At 42.9% G+C, this 21,972-nt stretch overlaps 1 protein-coding gene across 7 annotated transcripts in view; it reads right to left on the bottom strand.

Annotated features, from left to right (window-relative positions):
* Positions 1-21,212, bottom strand: part of GTF2I (general transcription factor IIi) — a gene marked incomplete at its 3' end in the record, with an annotated part of 98,599 nt that extends 77,387 nt beyond the window's left edge. For all 7 annotated transcript variants that reach the window (XM_082645464.1, XM_082645467.1, XM_082645465.1 and 4 more), the window contains exons 1-2: positions 20,838-21,212; positions 1,017-1,120 (exon numbers count right to left, since the gene is read on the bottom strand). In XM_082645464.1, coding sequence (XP_082501590.1) covers positions 1,017-1,115 — 99 coding nt within the window. In that variant the 5' untranslated portion in view covers positions 1,116-1,120; positions 20,838-21,212. The remainder of the gene's footprint in view (positions 1-1,016; positions 1,121-20,837) is intronic.
* Positions 21,213-21,972: the final 760 nt, after the last annotated feature.

The raw sequence follows: 21,972 nt of genomic DNA, 5'->3' as shown, positions 1-21,972 counted from the left end.
CCTCTCCCGTTGCGGAGCACAGGCTCCGGACGCACAGGCTCAGCGGCCATGGCTCACGGGCCCAGCCGCTCCGCGGCATGTGGGATCCTCCCGGACGGGGGCACAAACCTGTGTCCCCTGCATCGGCAGGCGGGCTCTCAACCACTGCGCCACCAGGGAAGCCCAAGGAGATAATTTTTTTTAATTCTTATATAGCAGAAAGAAGAAAAACAATGCCCTAACGGAAAAACAAAAAAGATTCCACGAACTATGTCATATTGAGAACTGTGAGGTTAAATGCTATATAATACTAGTCAATGCTTAAGACAGGAAATACACAGCATCCGCCTGCTTAGAATATATAATTTCACTGTGTCAGAAAATACTTAAGTCTGATGTTTCTTAAATCTATGAGTTCAAATACATATTCAGAAAAACATGATAAGCCAACTGAATTACTACCATGATAGTAATATAAAAGTACAGCAAAAGAATACTACTCAATATTTTGCAATTATGTGTACAAGTTTTTTTAAAAATAAAGAGTTAACACACTACTTATTGGGTAGAAGGTCACAGAATTCAGACAACTGGGAAGCACAGCACAATAAAATAAAGAATAGATGTAAAATAGTGAATATGCTCTTATGGCCCAAAATTGTGGTAATGTTCTTTACATAGATACAATAAGACACCAGCACCACACTATAATATACAAACTCATTCTGAGTAACTTCAAATATTACACTTAAATTCAAAGTTAATGCTTACAAAACAAGGGATTGCCTAAGATACTGGGAGGTAAAAAATTGAAATTAAATGTAAAAAATTACACATTCAGATAAGTTAAAAACATTCTGAAACATGCAATAAAATTTGAAAGGCTTAAATCCATAACTATTACTCAAGCAAAAACAATATGTATTTATTAAAAATAATAGACACAGTGTACGTTTTCCAAAAACAAATCAATCTCATTCACAAGCCCAATCTTATCCAACTATGGAAAACTTTATAGAAGTGCAAAGCCATCTCACCATGGACTCAAGAGCAGACATAAGGAATGTCACCACCATCCTGCTCTCCGAGGACTCCTCATCTTCAACGGGCAGGGTAGACATTGCTACTTGGGCCATGATCCCTAGAAAAGAGAAGTATTAGGAAAGTGAGTGGTAGAAATTCAGTGTCTTGCTCAACATATGTTTAGAGCTGTGAGGGTCCTCCGTAAATTGCCTAATTTACAGTTTTCCTGCTTAAGAGAAAAAATAAGACTTAAAAACCAAGTAATCTATCAATATTTGCCCCAAACTTCTATTATCCTATAAGATAGAGAATCTAACCCTCAACTTTCCATCTAGTTTTAGCTCCATAAAACTAGGTCAGGGCTTCCCTGGTGGTGCAGTGGTTGAGAGTCCGCCTGCTGATGCAGGGGACGGGTTCGTGCCCCGTCTGGGAAGATCCCACATGCCGCAGAGCGGCTGGGCCCGTGAGCCATGGCCACTGAGCCTGCGCGTCCGGAGCCTGTGCTCCGCAACGGAAGAGGCCACAGCAGTGATAGGCCCGCGTACCACGAAAAAAAAAAAGGAATGAAGTTCTGATACATACTACAATATAGATGAACCTTAAAAAATATTATTCTAAGGCTTCCCTGGTGGCGCAGTGGTGGAGAGTCTGCCTGCCGATGCAGGGGACATGGGTTCGTGCCCCGGTCCGGGAAGATCCCACATGCCGTGGAGCGGCTGGGCCTGTGAGCCATGGTTGCTGAGCATGCGCGTCCGGAGCCTGTGCTCCACAACGGGAGAGGCCACAACAGTGAGAGGCCCGCATAAAAAAAATATATATATATATATTATTCTAAGTGAGATAATCCAGACACAAATGGATAAATGTAGTGTGATCCACTCACATGAGATTAGCTATAATAATAAAATTCACAGAGACAGAAAGTAGAATGATGGTTGCCAGGGTCTAGAAGGAGGGAGCAATGACAATTTATTATTTAATGCATACAGAGTTTTAGTTTGGGATGACAAAAACGTTCTGGAGATAGACAGTGATGATGGTCACACAACAATGTGAATGTCAAAAGAGACATGTACCACAATGTTCACTGCAGCACGGTTTATGGTGGCCAGGACATGGAAACAACCTAAACGTCCACTGACAGATGAATGGATAAAGAAGATGCGGCATATATATATACAATGGAATATTACTCAGATATAAAAAGAAACAAAATCGAGTTACTTGTAGTGAGGTGGATGGACCTAGAGTCTGTCATACAGAGTGAAGGCAGAAAGAGAAAAACAAATACCGTATGCTAACGCATATATATGGAGTCTAAAAAAATGGTACTGATGAACCTAGTGGCAGGGCAGGAATAAAGACACAGACATAGAGAATGGACTTGAGGACAAGGGATGGGGGGAAGCTGGGGTGAAATGAAAGTAGCATTGATGTATATACACTACCAAATGTAAAACAGCTAGCTAGTGGGAAGCAGCAGCATAGCACAGGGAGATCTGCTGCTTTTCGATGACCTAGAGGGGTGGGGACAGGGAGTGTGGGAGGGAGGCTCAAGAGGGAGGGGATATGGGGATATATGTATGCATATGGCTGATTCACTTTGTTGTACAACAGAAACTAACACTGCATTGTGAAGCAATTATACTCCAATAAAGATGTATAAAAAAAATTTTTAATAGAAAAAAAAACCCACAATGAATCTACTCAATGCCAGGGGAACTGTACATTTTTAAATGGTTAAAATGGTAAATTTTATATCATATATATTTCATCAAAATTTAAAAATTGAAAGGCAAAAATACATCCCATAAAGACATTCTAAGAAGCCAAAACCTAAAGCAAATTTTTTTTTTTTTTGCGGTACACGGGCCTCTCACTGCTGTGGCCTCTCCCGTTGCGGAGCACAGGCTCCGGACGCGCAGGCTCAGTGGCCATGGCTCACGGGCCCAGCCGCTCCACAGCATGTGGGATCCTCCCGGACCGGGGCACGAACCCGTGTCCCCTACATCGGCAGGCGGACTCTCAACCACTGCGCCACCAGGGAAGCCCTAAAGCAAATTTTTAAAAATTCTAATACTAAAAGAACTCTTTCTATAAATAGCATGCAAATTAGATGCCTATTAAAAAGTACCCCTTTTCAATTTGGTTAATTCTAGGTTTTAGCAGGAGACCAAATAATCAAATGAAACTAATATGAAAGGATGACTAAAAAATTAATGACTGGAAGCATAAACAGAAATTCTAAAAATAAATCTGTGTATATAAGTTAATTTACTAAAGACACCTGGGTGTTCCTTAACTGAAGGCCCAATATTAGAGAACACGCTGAGCTGTTACCATGAAAAATCGTTTTGGCTTAAAATGTATGTAAATCTTTCCCCTATTATTAAAGATCATCAGGGAAGGGAGGAGGGGCAAGATATGGCTAAGGGATTATAAGGTACCAACTACTATATTAAATAAATAAGCTACAAGGATATATTGTACAGCACAGGAGAATATTGTCAATATTTTATAATCACTTTAAATGGAGTACAAGCTATAAAAATATTGAATCACTATGTTGTACACCTGAAATTAATATAGTATTGTAAATCAACTAAATTTCAATTAAAAAAAAAAGAGGATGATTTCCCTATTATTAAAAACTGTGGGGCTTCCCTGGTGGTGCAGTGGTTGAGAATCTGTCTGCTAATAAATGCAGGGGACACGTGTTGAAGCCCTGGTCTGGGAGGATCCCACATGCCACGGAGCAACTGGGCCCGTGAGCCACAACTACTGAGCCTGCGCGTCTGGAGCCTGTGCTCTGCAATAAGAGAGGCCGCGATAGTGAGAGGCCCGTGCACCGCGATGAAGAGTGGCCCCTGCTTCCCGCAACTAGAGAAAGCCCTCGCGCAGAAACGAAGACCCAACACAGCCATAAATAAATAAATAGACAGACAGAAAGATAAATAAATAAATAAATGGAACTGTGATCTAGCTCCACCATGTGTTAGCATTTGAATTAACTGCTAGGCTAGATTTGGGCATCAAAAACTAATGAAGTACACATACTTACGAAATAAAATTTTATAATAAAAAAACTGACACATCCCCATAGCTGTTAACAAAAAGAATTTTGTTTCCCAAAACAGAAAAGGCAGTATCAAGCAAGAGAATGGTTAGATGATAGAAATTATTTTCCATAACAGCCTAGGTCCTATTCTTTTCTCTTGGATAAGTAAGTTTTAAGTAAACTTATAGTAAAATGTGGCTCAGTCAAAATGGACAACAAGGCATATTATTTTTCCATAATAACCTTCACTTAGAATATACTATCATTATTTCTGAAAGTTCATAATATATCTTTTTTTTCCATAATATATCTTAATAGTCTCACTTTCCCTTTAATTCTCCAGCAGGAGAAAAAGATGTGTTCTCATTTTACAAATGCAATGATTTGTCAAGGTCATATAGCCACTATCAGAGGCAGAACATAACACTAGGACAACTTTCTGCCTACTGCTATTTCCACTTCTCACCCTCAATTGCCACAGATCTGCTATGATGTCAATCACATTCAGTGTGTGATAAGAAATGGCAGGGACTCCATACCAACAGCCTGTGGGGATGCCACAGGCGATGAGAAATCCTGTTCCATAACCAGAACTTTTCAACAGCATCTTAGTACATTTTGATGGTAAGAACCCTGGAGGTGATCAAGTCCAGTCAGGTTTGATGGGGAAGGATGCACTTTGTTTGGGGCTTTCTGCTCTCTAGAAATGGCTGTATCTGGATTACAAAAGAAATTCACTGAACTGTTCTTTGCCTGTCCCAAGAGGTCATTTCCCTGGATAGTCCTTAGTCAACACTGTTCATGGAACATTCCCTGCACCCTTAACCCAATGACTGCATCCTCTCCTGTTCCCTTTGCCAGAAAGAAACTGCCATCACACAGTGGCATTAACAATGAACACCAGAGGACACACGAGGTCAGGCTGGTGACGCAAGCTTACAGACCATGAGGCATGATGGGCTGGTCCTCACAGAAGCAGGAGCCAGGAAAGCCAGGTTGTGGGTTCCCCAGACCACCAACCTGCTCTGGGACTCCAGTGGGCAACGGCCCTCAGGATCCTCCTCTATGAACAGAGACTCTAAATCAATCACTTACCATGAAGGTTCCTTTCACCTCTGACCCTATAAAATGACTAAATTTAAAATAAGAGCAAGATAAACAAAAATACAACCACCCTGTGAGGGAGAAAGAGTAAGAGAAGAAAAGCAAAGTGGAAGTATCCAGGGAGCCTAGAAAAAAAGACTTGTGAAGGAGATAGCATCTCATAAGCCACTAGGGCAGGAACCATGAACTCTTTTTCTGATTTAATTTAAACAGGTGTGTGTGTGTGTGTGTGTGTGTGTGTGTGTGTGTGTGTGTGTGTGTGTCACTAGAAATGAACAACAAATATCACCAGGTGTGTGTGTGTGTCACTTGAAATGAACAACAAATATCACCAGGATATGATCTGTTATATCTATCCTGTCAAAACTCAGAAGTCTCCCAATTAAAAAGACCATGGGGGGACTTCCCTGGTGGTCCACTGGTAAAGAATTAGCCTTCCAGTGCAGGGATCGTGGGTTTGATCCCTCGTTGAAGAACTAAGATCCCACACGCTGTGGGGCAACTAAGCCCACGTGCCACAATTACTGAGCTCGCAGGCCTCAACTAGAGCCCGTGTGCCACAACGGAGAGACCACACGCGCCTCAACGAAAGATCCCACCTGCCTCAATGAAAATCCCACGTGCCACAACTGAGACCCGATGCAGCGATAGATAGATAGGTAGGTAGGTAGAAAGAAAAAAAAGAAAGAAAAGAAGGAAAAGAAAGAAAAGAGAAGAGAAGAGAAAAGAAAAGATAGACAGATCATGGGGAACTCCCTGGCAGCCCAGTGGTTAGGACTCCACACTTTCACTGCCCAGGGTCCGGGTTCAATCCCTGGTCAGGGAACTAAGATCCCGCACGCCACTCAGCATGGCCAAAAAAATAAAATTAAATTAAATTAAAATAAAGTGACCATGAAACAAAAATTTAAAGTACCTAAAATGGGACAGTTAGTTCTTTGGAGCAAAAAGGAAAATGACCAAAATGATCATGTCCTCCATAAAACAGTAAATATAAAAATGGTAGATCCCTTTTAATCTTTTTAAACACAGAAAAACTGAACTGAGACAATTCAGAAGGTGAGCCCAGGGACTTCCCTGGCGGTCCAGTGGGTAAGACTACACACTCCCAATGCAGGGAGCCCGGGTTCAATCCCTGTTCGGGGAACTAGATCCCGCATGCATGCCTCAACTAAGAGTCTGCATGCCACAACTAAGAGTCCGCATGCCACAGTTAAAAAAAAAAAAGACCCCACATGCTGCAACAAAGATCCTGCGTGCCCCAACAAAGATCCTGCGTGCCACAACTAAGATCTACTGCAACCAGAAAAAATTAAAATGAACAAATAAATAAATATTTAAAAAACATACACATGCACTACAGGAAACTAACTTAAAAAAAAAAAAAGATGAGCCCAATGTTACACAAGAAAATGACTTCTGGGATTTGTACCACAATGTATTTATTCCCCATTGTCTTATCTCTGATGCTGTCTTGGTAAAGGAGAGGTGGTGTAGAGAGAAATGGTGATCTCTCTTTGTAAGGAAGGAGGCAGTAATCCAAGGCAGAAAATCAGCAGTCAAGGAAACAACTGGAAGGTATCCCTCTAGAGATGTGCTATCCAATATGGTAGCCAATAACCACAGGTAGTTATTTAAATTTAATCGAGATTAAGTAAAATTAAAAATTCAGTTCCTCAGTAGTTTTAGCCACAGTTCAAGTGTTTAGCAGCCACATGTAGTTAGTGACTTTTGTAGTGAAGAACCACAATATAGAACTTCTCCATTATCACAAAAACTATACTGCTATAGAAATTAAACTATGTTAAGTAAACTTTTAAATTCTCATGACCTCTTGAGCCACCATGGTAGTAGCAATAGCAAAAGAATGAACTAATCAATGGAAAAGAAACTTAAGGGAACATGAGCCAGGATACAAAGGCCAATCCCAACTCTGTATGAGCATTCTTCACTGCCAATCTCCAAGGATTCTTTTTTTTAATTAATTAATTTATTTGGCTGCGTTGGGTCTTCGTTGTTGTGCGCGGGCTTTCTCTAGTTACTGCGAGCGGGGGCTACTCTTCATTGCTGTGTGCAGCCTTCTCATTGCAGTGGCTTCTCTTGTTGCGGAGGAGCACGGACTCTAGGCACGCGGGCTTCGGTAGTTGTGGCACGCGGGCTCCAGAGCACAGGCTCAGTAGTGTGCCACACGGGCCCAGTTGCTCTGCGGCATGTAGGATCCAACCGGACCACATGGGCTCGAACCCGTGTCCCCCACACTGGCAGGCAGATTCCTAACCACTGCACCACCAGGGAAGTCCCAATCTCCAAGGATTATTGCTACAAGAGTATCCCCATAGAACAGAGTACCAATGTAGCCTGCCTGAGAAAAAGAACACAGAAAAGGAACAGAGAAGTACAGTTTTATGATATAGTAAAGTTAAAATGCATACACAAGACATCTGGGACGCAGATTCTCAGAATAATTAGTAAACTTACAAAGAGCCTAACCCACTATGAGTACAGTGACCTTGCCTTAATGATCAAGTAGCATCATCTACCTGTCATGTTACATATTCTTACAGAACAAGTTATTTAAATAGCTGCATAACAGCCCATCGAAATGGAATCATACAATTTCTCCCAACATCTTCATAAAATTGGCTTTTGCCTTTTTATTTCTGTATTTTAAAAATTTAATGCTGAAATATAGCACGAAATTCTTTATACCTCTTAATACATAATGCTAAAATTTTTCCATTGCTACCAGAAATGTTTAAAAACACTAAATTCATCAGTCTCACCAACATATTGGAGAACTATGACCTAATCACTATGAATACCTCATTATTCCTAAAACAGCTGAATTTCTTTGCTTACTAAAGAAACACTTTTCATAGTTTTATCATCTCTATTTCTTCCTGAGTGACTCATCTGCTTAGGGTCCTATGCCCATTACTAAACTGACCTCTGATGATGACTACACATTGCATAACCTGTCAGAATTCTGATAATTATTATGTGGATATAGCTCCTTTAGTATTCAGCTTTTGTGTATATGTATTTTAATTCTGTATTCTTAATGCAATATTATTTATTTCGAACAATTTAACTTTCATTTTGATTTAACCACATACATATTTATGAAATTCTTTGCTCATTCTTTCTTGCATCTCAGATTTTCCTTCTGCCTAAAGTTAATCCTTTACAGTTTCTTTCTCATGGCAAACTTATTGTTTGCTAAAAATTCTTTATTCTTGAAAGATACTTTCAACTAGAATAAGAATCTGGGTTGACAAATACTTCCTGTCAGCACACTGAGGTTATTTCATTATCTTTTGGCTTCATTATATTTTGGCTTCCATTGTTGCTATTCAGAAGTCATCTAGAATCTCTTCTAAAGGTAATCCCAATCCTCACCCCTGCTGTTTTTAAGATGTTTTCTTTGTCTTTGGTTTCTACAGTTTCACTCTGTATAGTGTGTGTGTAGTGTAGATTTCCTTTTATTCAGTACATTTATCATTCACTGGGCTAAGGATTGTCATCTTTCAGTAGCGGCAAATTCTCAGCTATTATCTCTTTAGGTATTGTCTCTGTCCCATTGCCTATCTCCTATCCTACACAGAGACGCAGACTAAATGTATGCTAATCCTTAAATCTCTTACCCTCTTCTGAATTTTTCTCATTTTTCCTCCCTGACTTATCTTTCTTCTGACTTATCTTCCATTTCACTAATTCCTTCTTCATTTATACTTATTCTGTTGTTAAAACCACCCATCAGGTTTTTTATTTTGTTTATAATTTTCATTTATACAATTTCTATTTGTTGCCATGTCACATTTAAAGTTTCCTACTCTCTAAAGATTTTCAAGCTCGACATATTTCTTTAAACATAGTACGGGTAGTTGTTTTACAGTCTATGATAATTCAAAAATCTAAAGTCTTTGCAGGTGTATTTCTGATGTTTCTCATAGTTCTAGCTCATACTCACAGTTCTCGTTCCCATGTATGCCTGATTGTCTTCTACTGTATGCTGGTCGTTTTACATCAAAACACTGTTTTAAATATGAGACCTGTTATCTGGGAACAATACCTGCCTGGCATCACCATAATCCAAAGCTTCAGGTTCTTCGGATCACCCAGAGATGTTAACCCAGGCCACAAATAGGGATGCAAGCTGGCTTATTTCTTAATCAGCCTTAACCAATTTGAGGTCTCAACTTATTGAGAGGAAGGGTCTATCTGTCCCCTGAATTTTGTGCAGATTCTGGGCTTTGATTTCAGCCTCTCATCTCACATGGTTTTCAAAACTCAAGTTCATATGGTGAAATTGGCAGATGCCCTTAGGGCAAAAGAGATTCTCACTTCTACTATTAGTTCCTATTTTCCTTTTTTTTTTTTTAAATTTTGCCTGTGCCGCAGGACTTGCAGGATCTTAGTTCCTGGTCAAAGCCATGCCCCCTGCAGCGGAAGTGAGGCGTCCTAACCACAGGACCGCCAGGGAATTCCCCCATTTTCCTTTTAATATTAGCTTCTCATAACAGCTCTTCAAAATTCCTATCTTATCAACTTTTTGGTATTTTTACAAAAGTTTTGTTTTATAATTCTAGAACATTCTTATTAGTCCCACCAACTCTGGGAACCACACCTTACTTATATAGTCTTCTATTTTCAAGAACAGTTTATGAATTAGCAGAACTATCTTACACTGCAAGGTTACAAATACCCAATTCAAACCACCACAAGTGAACAAAGGAATATTTACTGTTTTATTTAACTATTCAGCCTAAACATTGCACTGATTCTATACACAGCTAGATCAAGGAACACAAGAGGTATCATTAGAGTTCTCTCTATTCCCTCCCTGCAGGCCTCACTTCTTGAGCAGATGGGTTTCTTTCCTAAGACAATGATGGCCACATGCACCTTTATGCTTACCACACATCTATACCGTGATCCTAGAGGCAGCAGACTATCATATCTTCTTGCTATTTTTTGCACAAAAGTTCTGGGGACTTGGGTCATGAGCCTATCCCAAGCCCACGTGGCTAGTCAGAACAAGATTACCTGGGATACACTGTGATTGGCAGTCTAGCCAGAACCACGTGGAGTAGGAAGGTAAGCAGTTAAAAGGCAAAGCAGGACACTGTTATCAGGAGAAAAGGGTTGATAAAGTGTGCCAGTACACAAAAATAATAGCTACCAGAGTCCGTTCCATTTTCTTTCCCATTTTTTCAATTTCCTTAATTCTTCAATTCTGAACTTTTTTTTGACTTCATCTTTTGTTTCCCTGATTTGATTTTAATTCTCCTTTAAGTTCAAAGCTGAACTTAATTGGCCTGTTGCTGTTTCATCTTTTTATCTTTTATCCTGTCAGCTACTGTTTAATAGAAGCAATGCCTTCTTTTATGTCTCTGAAAACAGACTCCAGCCATTCTTTAAAATCTTCTTGTGTTTCTTATTGGAGATCCATTTCAGGGATTAGGTTTATCTGTGTCCTTACTGTACTGATCCATTCTACCTCAAAATAAGCCCATAATTAATTCCATGTAAGTGTTTTTCTTTGACCACACTTTTGTTTTTAATTTACTGATCCTTGCCGTTAATGCTGAACAGCAAAACAATAAAAAGAAATTTTACAGTGAGTCAAAGAGAACTCTAAAACACTTTCAGGGACCTTCCTGGTGGCGTAGTTGTTAAGAATCCGCCTGCCAATGCAGGGCGGCACAGGTTCGAGCCCAGGTCCGGGAAGATCCCACATGCTGCAGAGCAACTAAGCCCATGCGCCACAACTACAGGGCCTGAACTCTAGAGCCCCCAAGTCACAACTACTGAGCCCACAAGCCACAACTACTGAAGCCCGCGCACCTAGAGCCCGTGCTCCGCAACAAGAAAAGGCACCGCAAGGAGAAGCCCATGAACCACAATGAAGAGTAGCCCTGGCTCGCCACAACTAGAGAAAGCCCACGTGCAGCAACAAAGACCCAAGGCAGCCAAAAATAGATAAATAAAATAAATTAAAATACTTTCACACAGGCCATCATCACTCTAACAAAAAACTGAGATTCTCGGGCTTCCCTGGTGGTGCAGTGGTTGAGAGTCTGCCTGCCAATGCAGGGGACACGGGTTCGTGCCCCGGTCCGGGAAGATCCCACATGCCATGGAGCAGCTGGGCCCGTGAGCCATGGCCGCTGAGCCTGCGCGTCCAGAGCCTGTGCTCCGCAACGGGAGAGGCCACAACAGTGAGAGGACCGCGTACCGCAAAAAAAAAAAAAAAAAAACGAAAACAAACAAACAAAAAAACTGAGATTCTCAATATTTCTGATTATGTTGATTTCTAAAATATTCTAAATTTTCAATGTGTTTCTGCTTCAAATTAAGGTTCAGGTCAGGCTGTTCAGACCGTGGGAGGTGGGGGGGGGACCCATAACACTGATCTTGTTTCTTTTATTCCATTTACGTCTTACTTCTTTTTTGTGCTATTATTTTGTTATTTTCAACAAACATTTCTCCATTTCAATCTTAAAACTTACAATCTTAGATAAAGAAGAAAATTCAAGGGACTTCCCTGGTGGCGCAGTGGTTAAGCCTCCACGCTCTCAATGCAGGGGGCCTGGGTTCGATCCCTGGTCAGGGAAATAGATCCCACATGCATGCCGAAACCAAGAGTTCACGTGCCACAACTAAGAAGCCTGCGTGTCGCACCTAAGGAGCCCACCTGAAGCAACTAAGCCCCGGTGCAACCAAATAAATATTAAAAACAAACAAACAAATCCGCCTCAGCCACTGCTGCCTCCTAAAAGAGCCTTCTTCTACAAAAGAGCCCTTTTAATGCATCGTGCTCCATAATTCTCTTCTCCAAACCAAGCATCCCCAGTTTGTCCTGTGCTTTACCTGTAACATGATTTCCAAAATATTCCTCAGCAGCACCATTCTCAAGATATTCTCTAGTTTTTCCAGGCAATGTCCCAGAAGTGGACAGAACATTTTGGATAAGATCAGTTTGCCAGAGACTACACTAGGACCTGTAACTCCCAGAATTTCCTTATTCCTTGCCTATTAACACAGAGGAATATTTTAATACGCATCTCTAAGAGCTTATCTCTATAGGCTTAACAGGTATTTTCAAAGGGAATAAATTAGGTTGGCGTTTCGTCAGAGGTTCCATTTTACAAATATTTAATAAAAGAATACAAAGTATCACAATTTATAGTAATATGGTAACACATATATTTAATATATACACCGCAGCAAACAAGAGAAATAGAGCCAAAGAGACCATTTAGAAAGAAAATTAGAAATCCCTAAAACAAACCTTTGATCAAGATTGATTTTTAAAAGTCAAGGCTTTTAAGTTTTCATAGCAAGCTATGCTTACATTTTGAGATACTAAAATTTTTCTTTCTGCTGAAATAAAGCTGGTAATTTTATCAGTAAACACCAAGTGATCTCTCGAGAAGAAACAAAATACATCTGAACGGTTAAGATTTGAAATGATCTGCAAGTGTGTTTATTTTTATACTTAAAACTTTATACCCTCTCCACCCCATTTCCAAAATACTGTTGAGATAGCTAACAAAAACAGCTAAATTTTATCTTTTTTTAAAAAGCCAGGTGAAGGGAAGAATGATAAAATTTTAAAAATGAAGGCATAGAAAGAGAATCTGCCCAAAGGTGAATCACACAAGTTCAATAATGAGTGTCACAGTAGCCAAAACACTGTCTTTGAAACAAACAAACAAACAAACACCTTATCAACTATTCAGGAAGACCCACAACTTTTCTTGGCACTAGTTTGAAATTTTTCACAAATGTGTAAGTTATACTTTTAAATTGATAGTGCAGATTTTTTAAAAGTAGAAGCTTTCTCTGCCAATACACAAAGAATGTGCCCCTTTGTCCTTACTTCAAATTTAAAAAACATTTGGTAGTTGATAAGTTGGCTCACTTGTTCTTTTTCTAACTTTGTATGAATTGGAAGAGGAAATGAAAATCAAGTAACTGTGACCTAAAAGTTCCATCTTTATCTTTTTAATGTATTGTTTACAGAAAGCAGGCTACAGAGCAAAGCTATTATGAATGGCAGCTTTGGAATCATGCCAAGTTCTGAATTCAAGTCCTAGCTCCAATATTAGATATGGTTGACTGTGGAATTCTTTAATCCCAAATATACTAATCCGGAAAATGACAATAATGTGTGTACTTACCTCACAAGGTTGGTATCAGAAGCTATTAAGTACCTGACAGAGCGCTTAACACAACCATTCAATAAATTGAGTAAGCATTTAATTTTGGTTTTTTAAAATATTTATTTATTTATTTGGCTGCGTCGGGTCTTAGTTGAAGCACACGGGATCTTCATTGCAGCATGCAGGATCTTTAATTGATCCATGCAGGATCCATAGTTGCAGCATGTGGGATTTTTAGTTGCAGTATGCGAACTCTTAGCTGCAGCATGTGGGATCTAATTCCCTGACCAGGGATTGAACCTGGGCCCCCTGCACTGGGAGCGTGGAGTCTTAGCCACTGAACTACCAGGGAAGTCCCAGCACTTAACTTTAAATTTAATTAGGTATTTCCCTGGTGGCAAAGTGGTTAAGAATCCACCTGCCAGCGCAGGGGACATGGGTTCGATCCCTGGTCCAGGAAGATCCCACATGCCACAGAGCAACTAAGCCCGTGCGCCACAACTACTGAGCTTGTGCTCTAGAGCCTGCAAGCCACAACTACCGAGCCCATGTGCCACAACTACTGAAGCCTGCGTGCCTAGAGCCTGTGCTCCGCCACAAAGAGTAGCCCCCACTCACTGCAACTAGAGAAATCCCGTGCACAGCAACAAAGACCTGACGCAGCCAAAAATTAAAATAAATTAAATAAATTAAAATTTTTTAATTACTTATTTTTAAAATACACATATATGTAATACCTATTTATCTACCTATAAACTCTCCAAATCCAAGCCTGACAAATGAAAATTTCCCAACTAACTGCTTTAATTAATACTGCTAAATAAAATAACCTATTTTCTGATGGGGCAGGAAAAATAATAAGAAAGTTGTCAAAATAAATCACTGCTTTTTTTTTTTTTTTTCTTTTTGCTGTATGCGGGCCTCTCACTGTTGTGGCCTCTCCCGTTGCGGAGCACAGGCTCCGGATGCGCAGGCCCAGCGGCCATGGCTCACGGGCCCAGCCGCTCCGCGGCATATGGGATCCTCCCAGACCGGGGCACGAACCCGTATCCCCTGCATCGGCAGGCGGACTCTCAACCACTGCGCCACCAGGGAGGCCCCCACTGCTTTTTTTTAACCATTTATTTTTATTTTTTTCCCAGCTTTTTTTGAGATATAATTGACCTATAATACTGTGTAAATTTAAGATAAACAACAAATCACTGCTTTGAAATATAGTATGTGCACCTTTTAAAGCATACATCCAACAAGCATGAAAATTTGCTTGTATCAAACCTACTCCTCAAAGATTGTTTCACAATTTAAGTTTAAAAGTCACCTTGCGCCAAATACCAAAAAAAGTACACTAGACTGAACTAAGGAGTCTTTATTGCGAAGCTCTCAACAAACAATAGAATTTGCCCATACCAGCATTCTCCTAGAAATAGACTGTGTTCTGGGGGTTGTGTTCTGAGGGCGTCACACAATACCTAACCCACCCAGAAGGCCTTCAATATGTTGGGTAAGTAGATAAATGAGTACTGCTCCAAATGTGGTAAGGGATCTCTTCTTTTCCAAAGCTTAAAACATAGACAATGAATAGTGAACAATAGTTCAAACACTCATTTTGTTATTATAAAGAAAACTGATTTTCCTATAAGTAAGACTACAAATAAAGAAAAAAATTATGCTCGGTGCTTTGTGACCACCTGAAGGGGTGGGATAGGGAGGGTGGGAGGGAGGGAGACGCAAGAGGGAAGAGATATGGGAACATATGTATATGTATAATTCACTTTGTTATAAAGCAGAAATTAACACACCATTGTAAAGCAATTATACTCCAATAAAGATGTAAAAAAAAAATTATGAAGTGAGTTATCTAGTTGGGTAAAGTGACTACCCCACTGTTTTACAACATACCCTAAGAAAAAGTACTCTAAAAGCTTTACAGAAGCAATCAACACAACAAAAATACATAATCAGAAAATAACTTTTTTTTTTGCTTTATAACAAATTTAATCAGTTATACATATACATATGTTCCCATATCCCCTCCCTTTTGCGTCTCCCTCCCTCCCACCCTCCCTATCCCACCCCTTCAGGTGGTCACAAAGCACCGAGCATAATTTTTTATTATATGTTAAAATAACTTTTAACATATAAAAGATACTATGGTCTCTAGAGACAGTGTATGCAAATGCAATCAAAACACACATCAATTTTCAAAAGTATGGGACCTATACAATCAGAAATCTTCACAGGCTCAGTCTAAGAGGGCTGAGTTTAACCAAATACCCTAAATAGGATCAAACTCTTCACTCCTCTCCACTTATATAATTATACCATAATATAGTCATACACAGTACTTTAAAAAAATCACCTCCTTTGCCATACTATAAAAACAAAAACTTTAAAAATCACTATAACAATAAAAAAGGATGGAAATTCTGACACATCCTAAAACATGGATGAACCGTGAGGACATTACGCTAAATGAAATAAACCAATCACAAAAGGACAAATACTGTCCAAATAATTCCACTTATGTGAGGTACCTAAAACAGTCAAATTTGGGACTTCCCTGGTGGTCCAGTGGTTAAGACTCCACGCTTGCAGTGTAAGGGGCACCAGTTCCATCCCTGGTCAGGGAACTAAGATCCCACATGCCTCACAGCAGGTGCCAGGGGCTGGAGGGAAGAGGGAATGGGAATTACTCTTTAATGGGCAATTTCAGTTTAGGAAGATGAAAAAGTCCTGGAGATGGATGGTGTGATGGCTGCTCAACAATGTGACTGTACAAAGTGTGCACTTAACACTGTATGTTAAGTTTTGTGTTACGTATATTTTACCAATTTTTTGCTACTCTTTTTTTCTTTTTTTTTTTTTGACCGTGCCACATGGTGTGCACGGCCCCTGCAGTGGAAGCTCGGAGCCTTAACCACTGGACTACCAGGGAAGTCCCTACCACAATTTAAAAAAAAATCACTATAAGGGGACTTCCCTGGTGGCGCAGTGGATAAGACTCCATGCTCCCAATGCAGGCGGCCCGGGTTCAATCCCTGGTCAAGGAACTAGATCCCACACACATGCCGCAACAAAGGAGCTGGTGAGCCACAACTGAGGGGCCCGCCTACCGCAACTAAAACCCAGCGCAACCAAGTAAGTATTAAAAAAAAAAAAAAAGAACCTATGTCTATACCCACTGAGCCATATTCCCTCTCTCTCAATTATAAATTCATTTTGCCTCAAGTTACTTTTTTTTTTTCTTGGTACACGGGCCTCTCACCTTTGTGGCCTCTCCCGTTGCGGGGCAGAGGCTCCAGACACGCAGGCTCAGCGGCCATGGCTCACGGACCCAGCCGCTCCGCGGCATGCGGGATATTCCCGGACCGGGGCACGAACCCGTGTCCCCTGCATCGGCAGGCAGACTCTCAACCACTGCGCCACCAGGGAAGCCCTCAAGTTACTTTTTAAATAAACTAATTCTTTTAAAATCCTCTGTAATTTTTCATCAAGTTAAACCAAGGAACATGAGTCAATCCGCCATCAACTCTGACAGTCCAAGGTTATATGCAACTTTCTTACTTTCCCACTAGGTCAAAGTGTTTAAAGCAAAGGAGTAGTGCCAGAGACAGGCATGGGATATGAAGACAAGGACTGTAGAAACAAAGAGGATAAAAGAAAAAACAAAAACAGGGAAGCTGCATCGTTGAGCATTCCAGTAAAGGAAAGACAAGAAAGAGGGAAAATGGTAAAGGAAGAATGAGGAAAGCATGGAAAATGAAGAATATTAAGATAAAACCTTCAGCACTTCTGATCTATCCACATGATTTTTTCCCGTAATTTCCCCATAATTTTTAATACATCCTCTAAAATACTAATTCTTAATTTTACTCTCCCAGGCAGGTGGCCTCAGCTACACTTTGTTTAACCAAATTTTATTCTTCATATTGCTATGCTGCCATTGAAGCCCATTGATTACAAGGAAACTCAACTCTACAATTACAATGAACAACTGATTAATTGCATTTCCTACTTTCTTTCAGTTAGTAACAATGAATACGCTTAACCCTAATAAATGTAGACAACTTCTGAAGAAAAATGGTACCAATGACCTTTGGTAAACTGCTATTAATAAAATTCATGGTATTTATCTTTCAGGTAGATTACCTCTAATGCATTTCGGGAAAAGTGAAATACCATTCTCAAAGGGTATTACTTCTCAAACAACTCTTCAAAAAATGCTTTCCCTCAGACATACATAGAAATTACTTATCAGCATCTGTTTAAGCCAGTGATTAAGACAAGTTCATGTTAATTATACCACAGCAGTTATATGAAGAGGACTGCAATATTTTAAAAATTCATGTTTTCAATGAAGAAAGAAACAATGGTAGAACTGAATTAGGTAGAATGCAATGCAAATAACTACACACCAGTAATAACAGAAAAGGTTAAATGTTTTATTTACTGCTCCTTTAGATAATAACAACCTGGAGCGCGGACCTTGTCTTTTATATTTCATGTTTTGGAACACACCATTGATCTATGGATCATCAAAAAAATGATAGAAGAGAGACTTCCCTGGTAGCGCAGGGGTTAGGAAGCCACCTGCCAATGCAGGGGACAAGGGTTCGATCCCTGGTCCAAGATCACATGCCGCGGAACTAAGCCCACGTGCCACAACGACTGAAACCACGCGCACCCTAGAGCCCGCCTACTGCAACTACTGAAGCTCGCGCGCCTAGAGCCCGTGCCCCACAAGAGAAGCCACCGCAATGAGAAGCTGCGCACCACAACGAAGACCCAACGCAGCCGAAAAATAAATAAAAATTTAAAAATGATAGATTACCGTAAATTAATCCCACTCCTACCTGATTTGAGCTTACTTACTTTCCTCAGAAAGAAATCCATTATACCAAAAAAACTAAAAATCATTCTCACCAAGACGTGTGCCCCAAGAAAAAGAAGCCCAACGCCTACATTTTAATGACAAAGTCTTTGTAGCCATTTTCTTAAAAGTTAGCCAAATCATTGGTGCATGGAACTGGCGGGAGGGTGGAGTTAGGGAGCCCCAGCTGCTCTGCCTGCCCCAGCCTGGCCCAGCTTACCTCAGTTCCAAGCTCAGGCCCTATCTTTAGACTCTGGTGGGGATAGGATGCTTTAGGCATCACTTGAAAGAGATAAATGCCTGTGCCATGAAAAAAATAAATGAATGAGAGGGGAAAAAAAGCCAAGATTAGATTTCTAATTGTATTCTGTACTCAAATCCATGGCTCCTTTTTAAACTGGAGACCTATTAAACTTTACTTTTGTAACCAACAAAGAAAAATTCTTAACTCTCAGTTTTCCAAGCAATCTACAGTAAGCAGTACGAATTACTTTTGGTTAAGATCTCGTTTTAAAGTAATGAAGAGCAAGCATCTAGAATTAACTTCCCTCACAACTTAACTTCCTACGGTAGTGAACAGCTCTCAACTTGTCTGTCCTGGGAGTAGCAGCAGCACCAGGGAACTAGTTAGAAATGCAAATTATCCGGCCCCACCCCAGACCTGCAGAATCAGAAGGTCTGGGGTGAGACCCAGCTACTGTGTTTTAACAAGCCCTCCAGGGGAGGATGATGCTTGCTTGGGTTTTCAGAACCACTGGCTTAGGGGTGAAGAGTCATACTGCCTAGGTTCAAATCTTGGATTCAAGGTTTACTTGGTGGGTAACCAAAAGGTAATTACACAGCTTCTCTAGTCTTGTTCCTCATCTATAGGAGGTTGTTATGAATATTAAATAAGAAAAACAGGGACTTCCCTGGTGGCACAGTGGTTAAGACTCCATGCTCCCAATGCAGGGCGCCTGGGTTCGATCCCTGGCCGGGGAACTAGATTCCACATGCGGCCCGCAACTAAGACCCGGTACAACCAAATAAATAAATAAACAAATAAATATTTTTTTAAAAAAACATACCTTAAGTGTTTAAGAGCGATGCCAGGCATATAAACATTATTCAAGCGTTAACTGTCGCTACTAATATAAACAAAGCACTTTGACGGCTGTAGACTGGAAGGGGGAGAAAAACAAAGAAGGAAAAGGCTTAATCCCTACCGCTCCAGGAGTTTAATACCTAGTGTCTAGGTCAGACACGTGTATACAAAGCATAACCAAACACACTCCAAGAGGAAATAAAGACGCCAGCCTAGGAGGGGCAAACAAGTTGATTGTATGAAGAAGCAACAAATTCTGACCCAACGTTATAAGATATGGCTTTAAAGAAGTAATTGCATGTGAGCAAGAAAGAGTTCCACAGCCTCAAGCGAAGAAAAAGTCATTCCAGCCTACAGGTGCGAGCCATGATCCCAATAAGCGGGAGAAACTAAAGTGCAAGGCAGTAGACTACAGTGGCTGGAAAACGGACAAAGCAAAAATATGTAATAGGAAATAAAATCGGATATCCCAAATCCTAGGGCTTAGCGGGGAGGAGTGAGGGGGGAACACCCGGCCTCCTCGGGGCACTCTACGGCACTCTCATTTGCAAACTTCCCCTTTGTTTCCTGAACCCCCGGAGAACACTTTTATGCAGTGGACCATCAAGCCATTGTTTGCAGCAAAGTTGAATGCAGGTAGGTGAGAAGTCTGCCCGGAGCCCCGCATTCCGAGGAGTGAGCACCACACCAACGGCACCCAACATCTGAACATTCGCGGACGTAAATGAGCGCAAAACCGTAACATTAAACACAAAAAAGAAACTCACTATTAAAAGGCAAAACTTGGATAAGCACAAGTAGTGGGGAAAGAGGGCAGTTTTTTGTCTTCTTCCCTGAACCCCGGACCGGGTGCTGGCAGAATCCAGACGGCTTATTTTCACAGCCTGCAGGCTGAGGTTTTCCTTCCGGTCATTGTGTTTACTTCCCCAAAAGAGCAGGCCCCGCGGGGCAGGCGCGCCGGCCGGGCCGGGGACAAAGCCCACTCCGGACTCCACCTGGGCGCGGGTAGGGGCGGGCAGGGGCAGCGGCGAAGAGGGGCGGCGCTCCCGGGCCCGCCCGCCGGCCCGCAGTTACCAGGCAGCGCGGCACCGCCCCCGCCGCCCGCCGGCCAATCAGGCGCGTCTGCTGCCCGGGCGCACGAGCCCCGGAGACACCAGGCCGAGCGCGACCCCACGGCTCGGGCCTGGCACCGCGCGCGCACCCGCATCGCCGGAGCTGGCCAATCAGCGGCCGGGCATGCGCAGCCCGCAGGCTCGCTCGCGCGCGGGCCTCACGCGTGAGGGGCCCCCCCACGCCGCACCGGCGCGCGCGCCCCTCCCCCATGCACCCAGGAGCGCGCGTGCAACTGTCGTCCCCCGCGACCGCGTCTGCTCCTGCCCCACCCCCAACCACGGCGGGAGGGGGTGGGGGGGCCTGTGGCCCCCAACACGGCCGCCGACGGTCCCCGGACCCCTGTCAGTGCAGGCCCCGGAGGGAGCGAGTCTCAAATAAAGACCGTGCTCGCGATGGCAACCGGGGCGGGGGACCGGAGATGAGGCGACAGGGACTCACCCGAGTGCAGCCGCCTCCAGGCAGCGCCGGGGCCGGGGGTGCTGTAGGGAAGCGAGTGTGGGCCGCGCGCGAACTGCGGCTGCGGCGGAGCACCCTCGGGCTGAGGCTGGCTGGCGAGCGGGCAGGAGGTGAGAGGGCGAGGGGCCCGAGCGTCTCGGCCGAGCTCCTGTCACCGCCGCATGGCCGCCCCGGCAGGGCCTCGCTCAGCGCCTAGATCCGCTCACAGGGGACCGAGGGATAGGCCGGGGTAACCGCGGCAGGCGGGCAGCCACGGCTAGAGAGCGCGTGCGGGAAAGCGGGGGGGCGACCGGCGGCCCCTTTCCTCTGCTCTCCGAGCTTCTCTCTCACCCTCCTCCTCTTTTTTTTTTTTTTTTTTTTTTTTTTTTTTGTTCCTCGAAGGCGCGCTGCGCGTGCGCACCCGCAACACCGCCCAGCGGGAGTTGTAGTCTCTGATTCGTCCCCACCAACGCGGCGTCGGGGGCACTGGACTACGACTCCCAGGAAGCCTCGCGCCGACAAGCCCAGAGCCCTAGGACGCGGCGAGCGCGGCGCCCGGCCCTCTCGGGCAAGGACTGTCAATGGAGGCGCGGGTGGTGGGAGCGAGGAACATGGCTGCACCTGGGGCCTGTGCTGCTGCTCGGGTGGGGGAGGGGAGCCGGGGCGCAGGGATGAAAATCCAGGCCGGGCGAGCTCCAGCCTGCTCCCTGCCGCTCTGCAGCCGGCCTCAGTCACGGTCCAAGCCTCGCACTCACTCTTGCACCCGAGATTGCCTGCAAATTGAGAGGCCGGACCACTGCAAAGGCCGGAGAGTCCCAGGACGGCCTGCCGCCTTCCATGCTCCGCCAAGGGACCTCCTCCACCCTGCACCACCCTCCGGAACACAAAGAACTCCTGTTAGTTTTGAAAGCTTGCCTCAAAATCGGCCAAAAGAGACTGTTGCCCCAACTTTGCACGGGCGAGGGAAAGGCACCCTTCTGTTTTTATTCACCCTCCAACCCCCAGGCTTTGCTCACTTTCACTCAACATTTAGAAAGTTAAAGTGGAAAAGCCATGGAGGGGAGCAGAAAACGTGGTTTGCAGCCCGTTTTGTTCTGTCAACCGCTAGGCAATTTTACTCAGGCCCCTCCCCCCGATA

The sequence above is a fragment of the Mesoplodon mirus genome (genome assembly GCF_964341445.2).
Source record: "Mesoplodon mirus genome assembly, chromosome: 15".
Classification (NCBI taxonomy): domain Eukaryota; kingdom Metazoa; phylum Chordata; class Mammalia; order Artiodactyla; family Ziphiidae; genus Mesoplodon; species Mesoplodon mirus.
The sequence above is the reverse complement of the archived record's forward strand: the minus strand, read 5'-3'. Positions and strand labels throughout refer to the sequence as shown.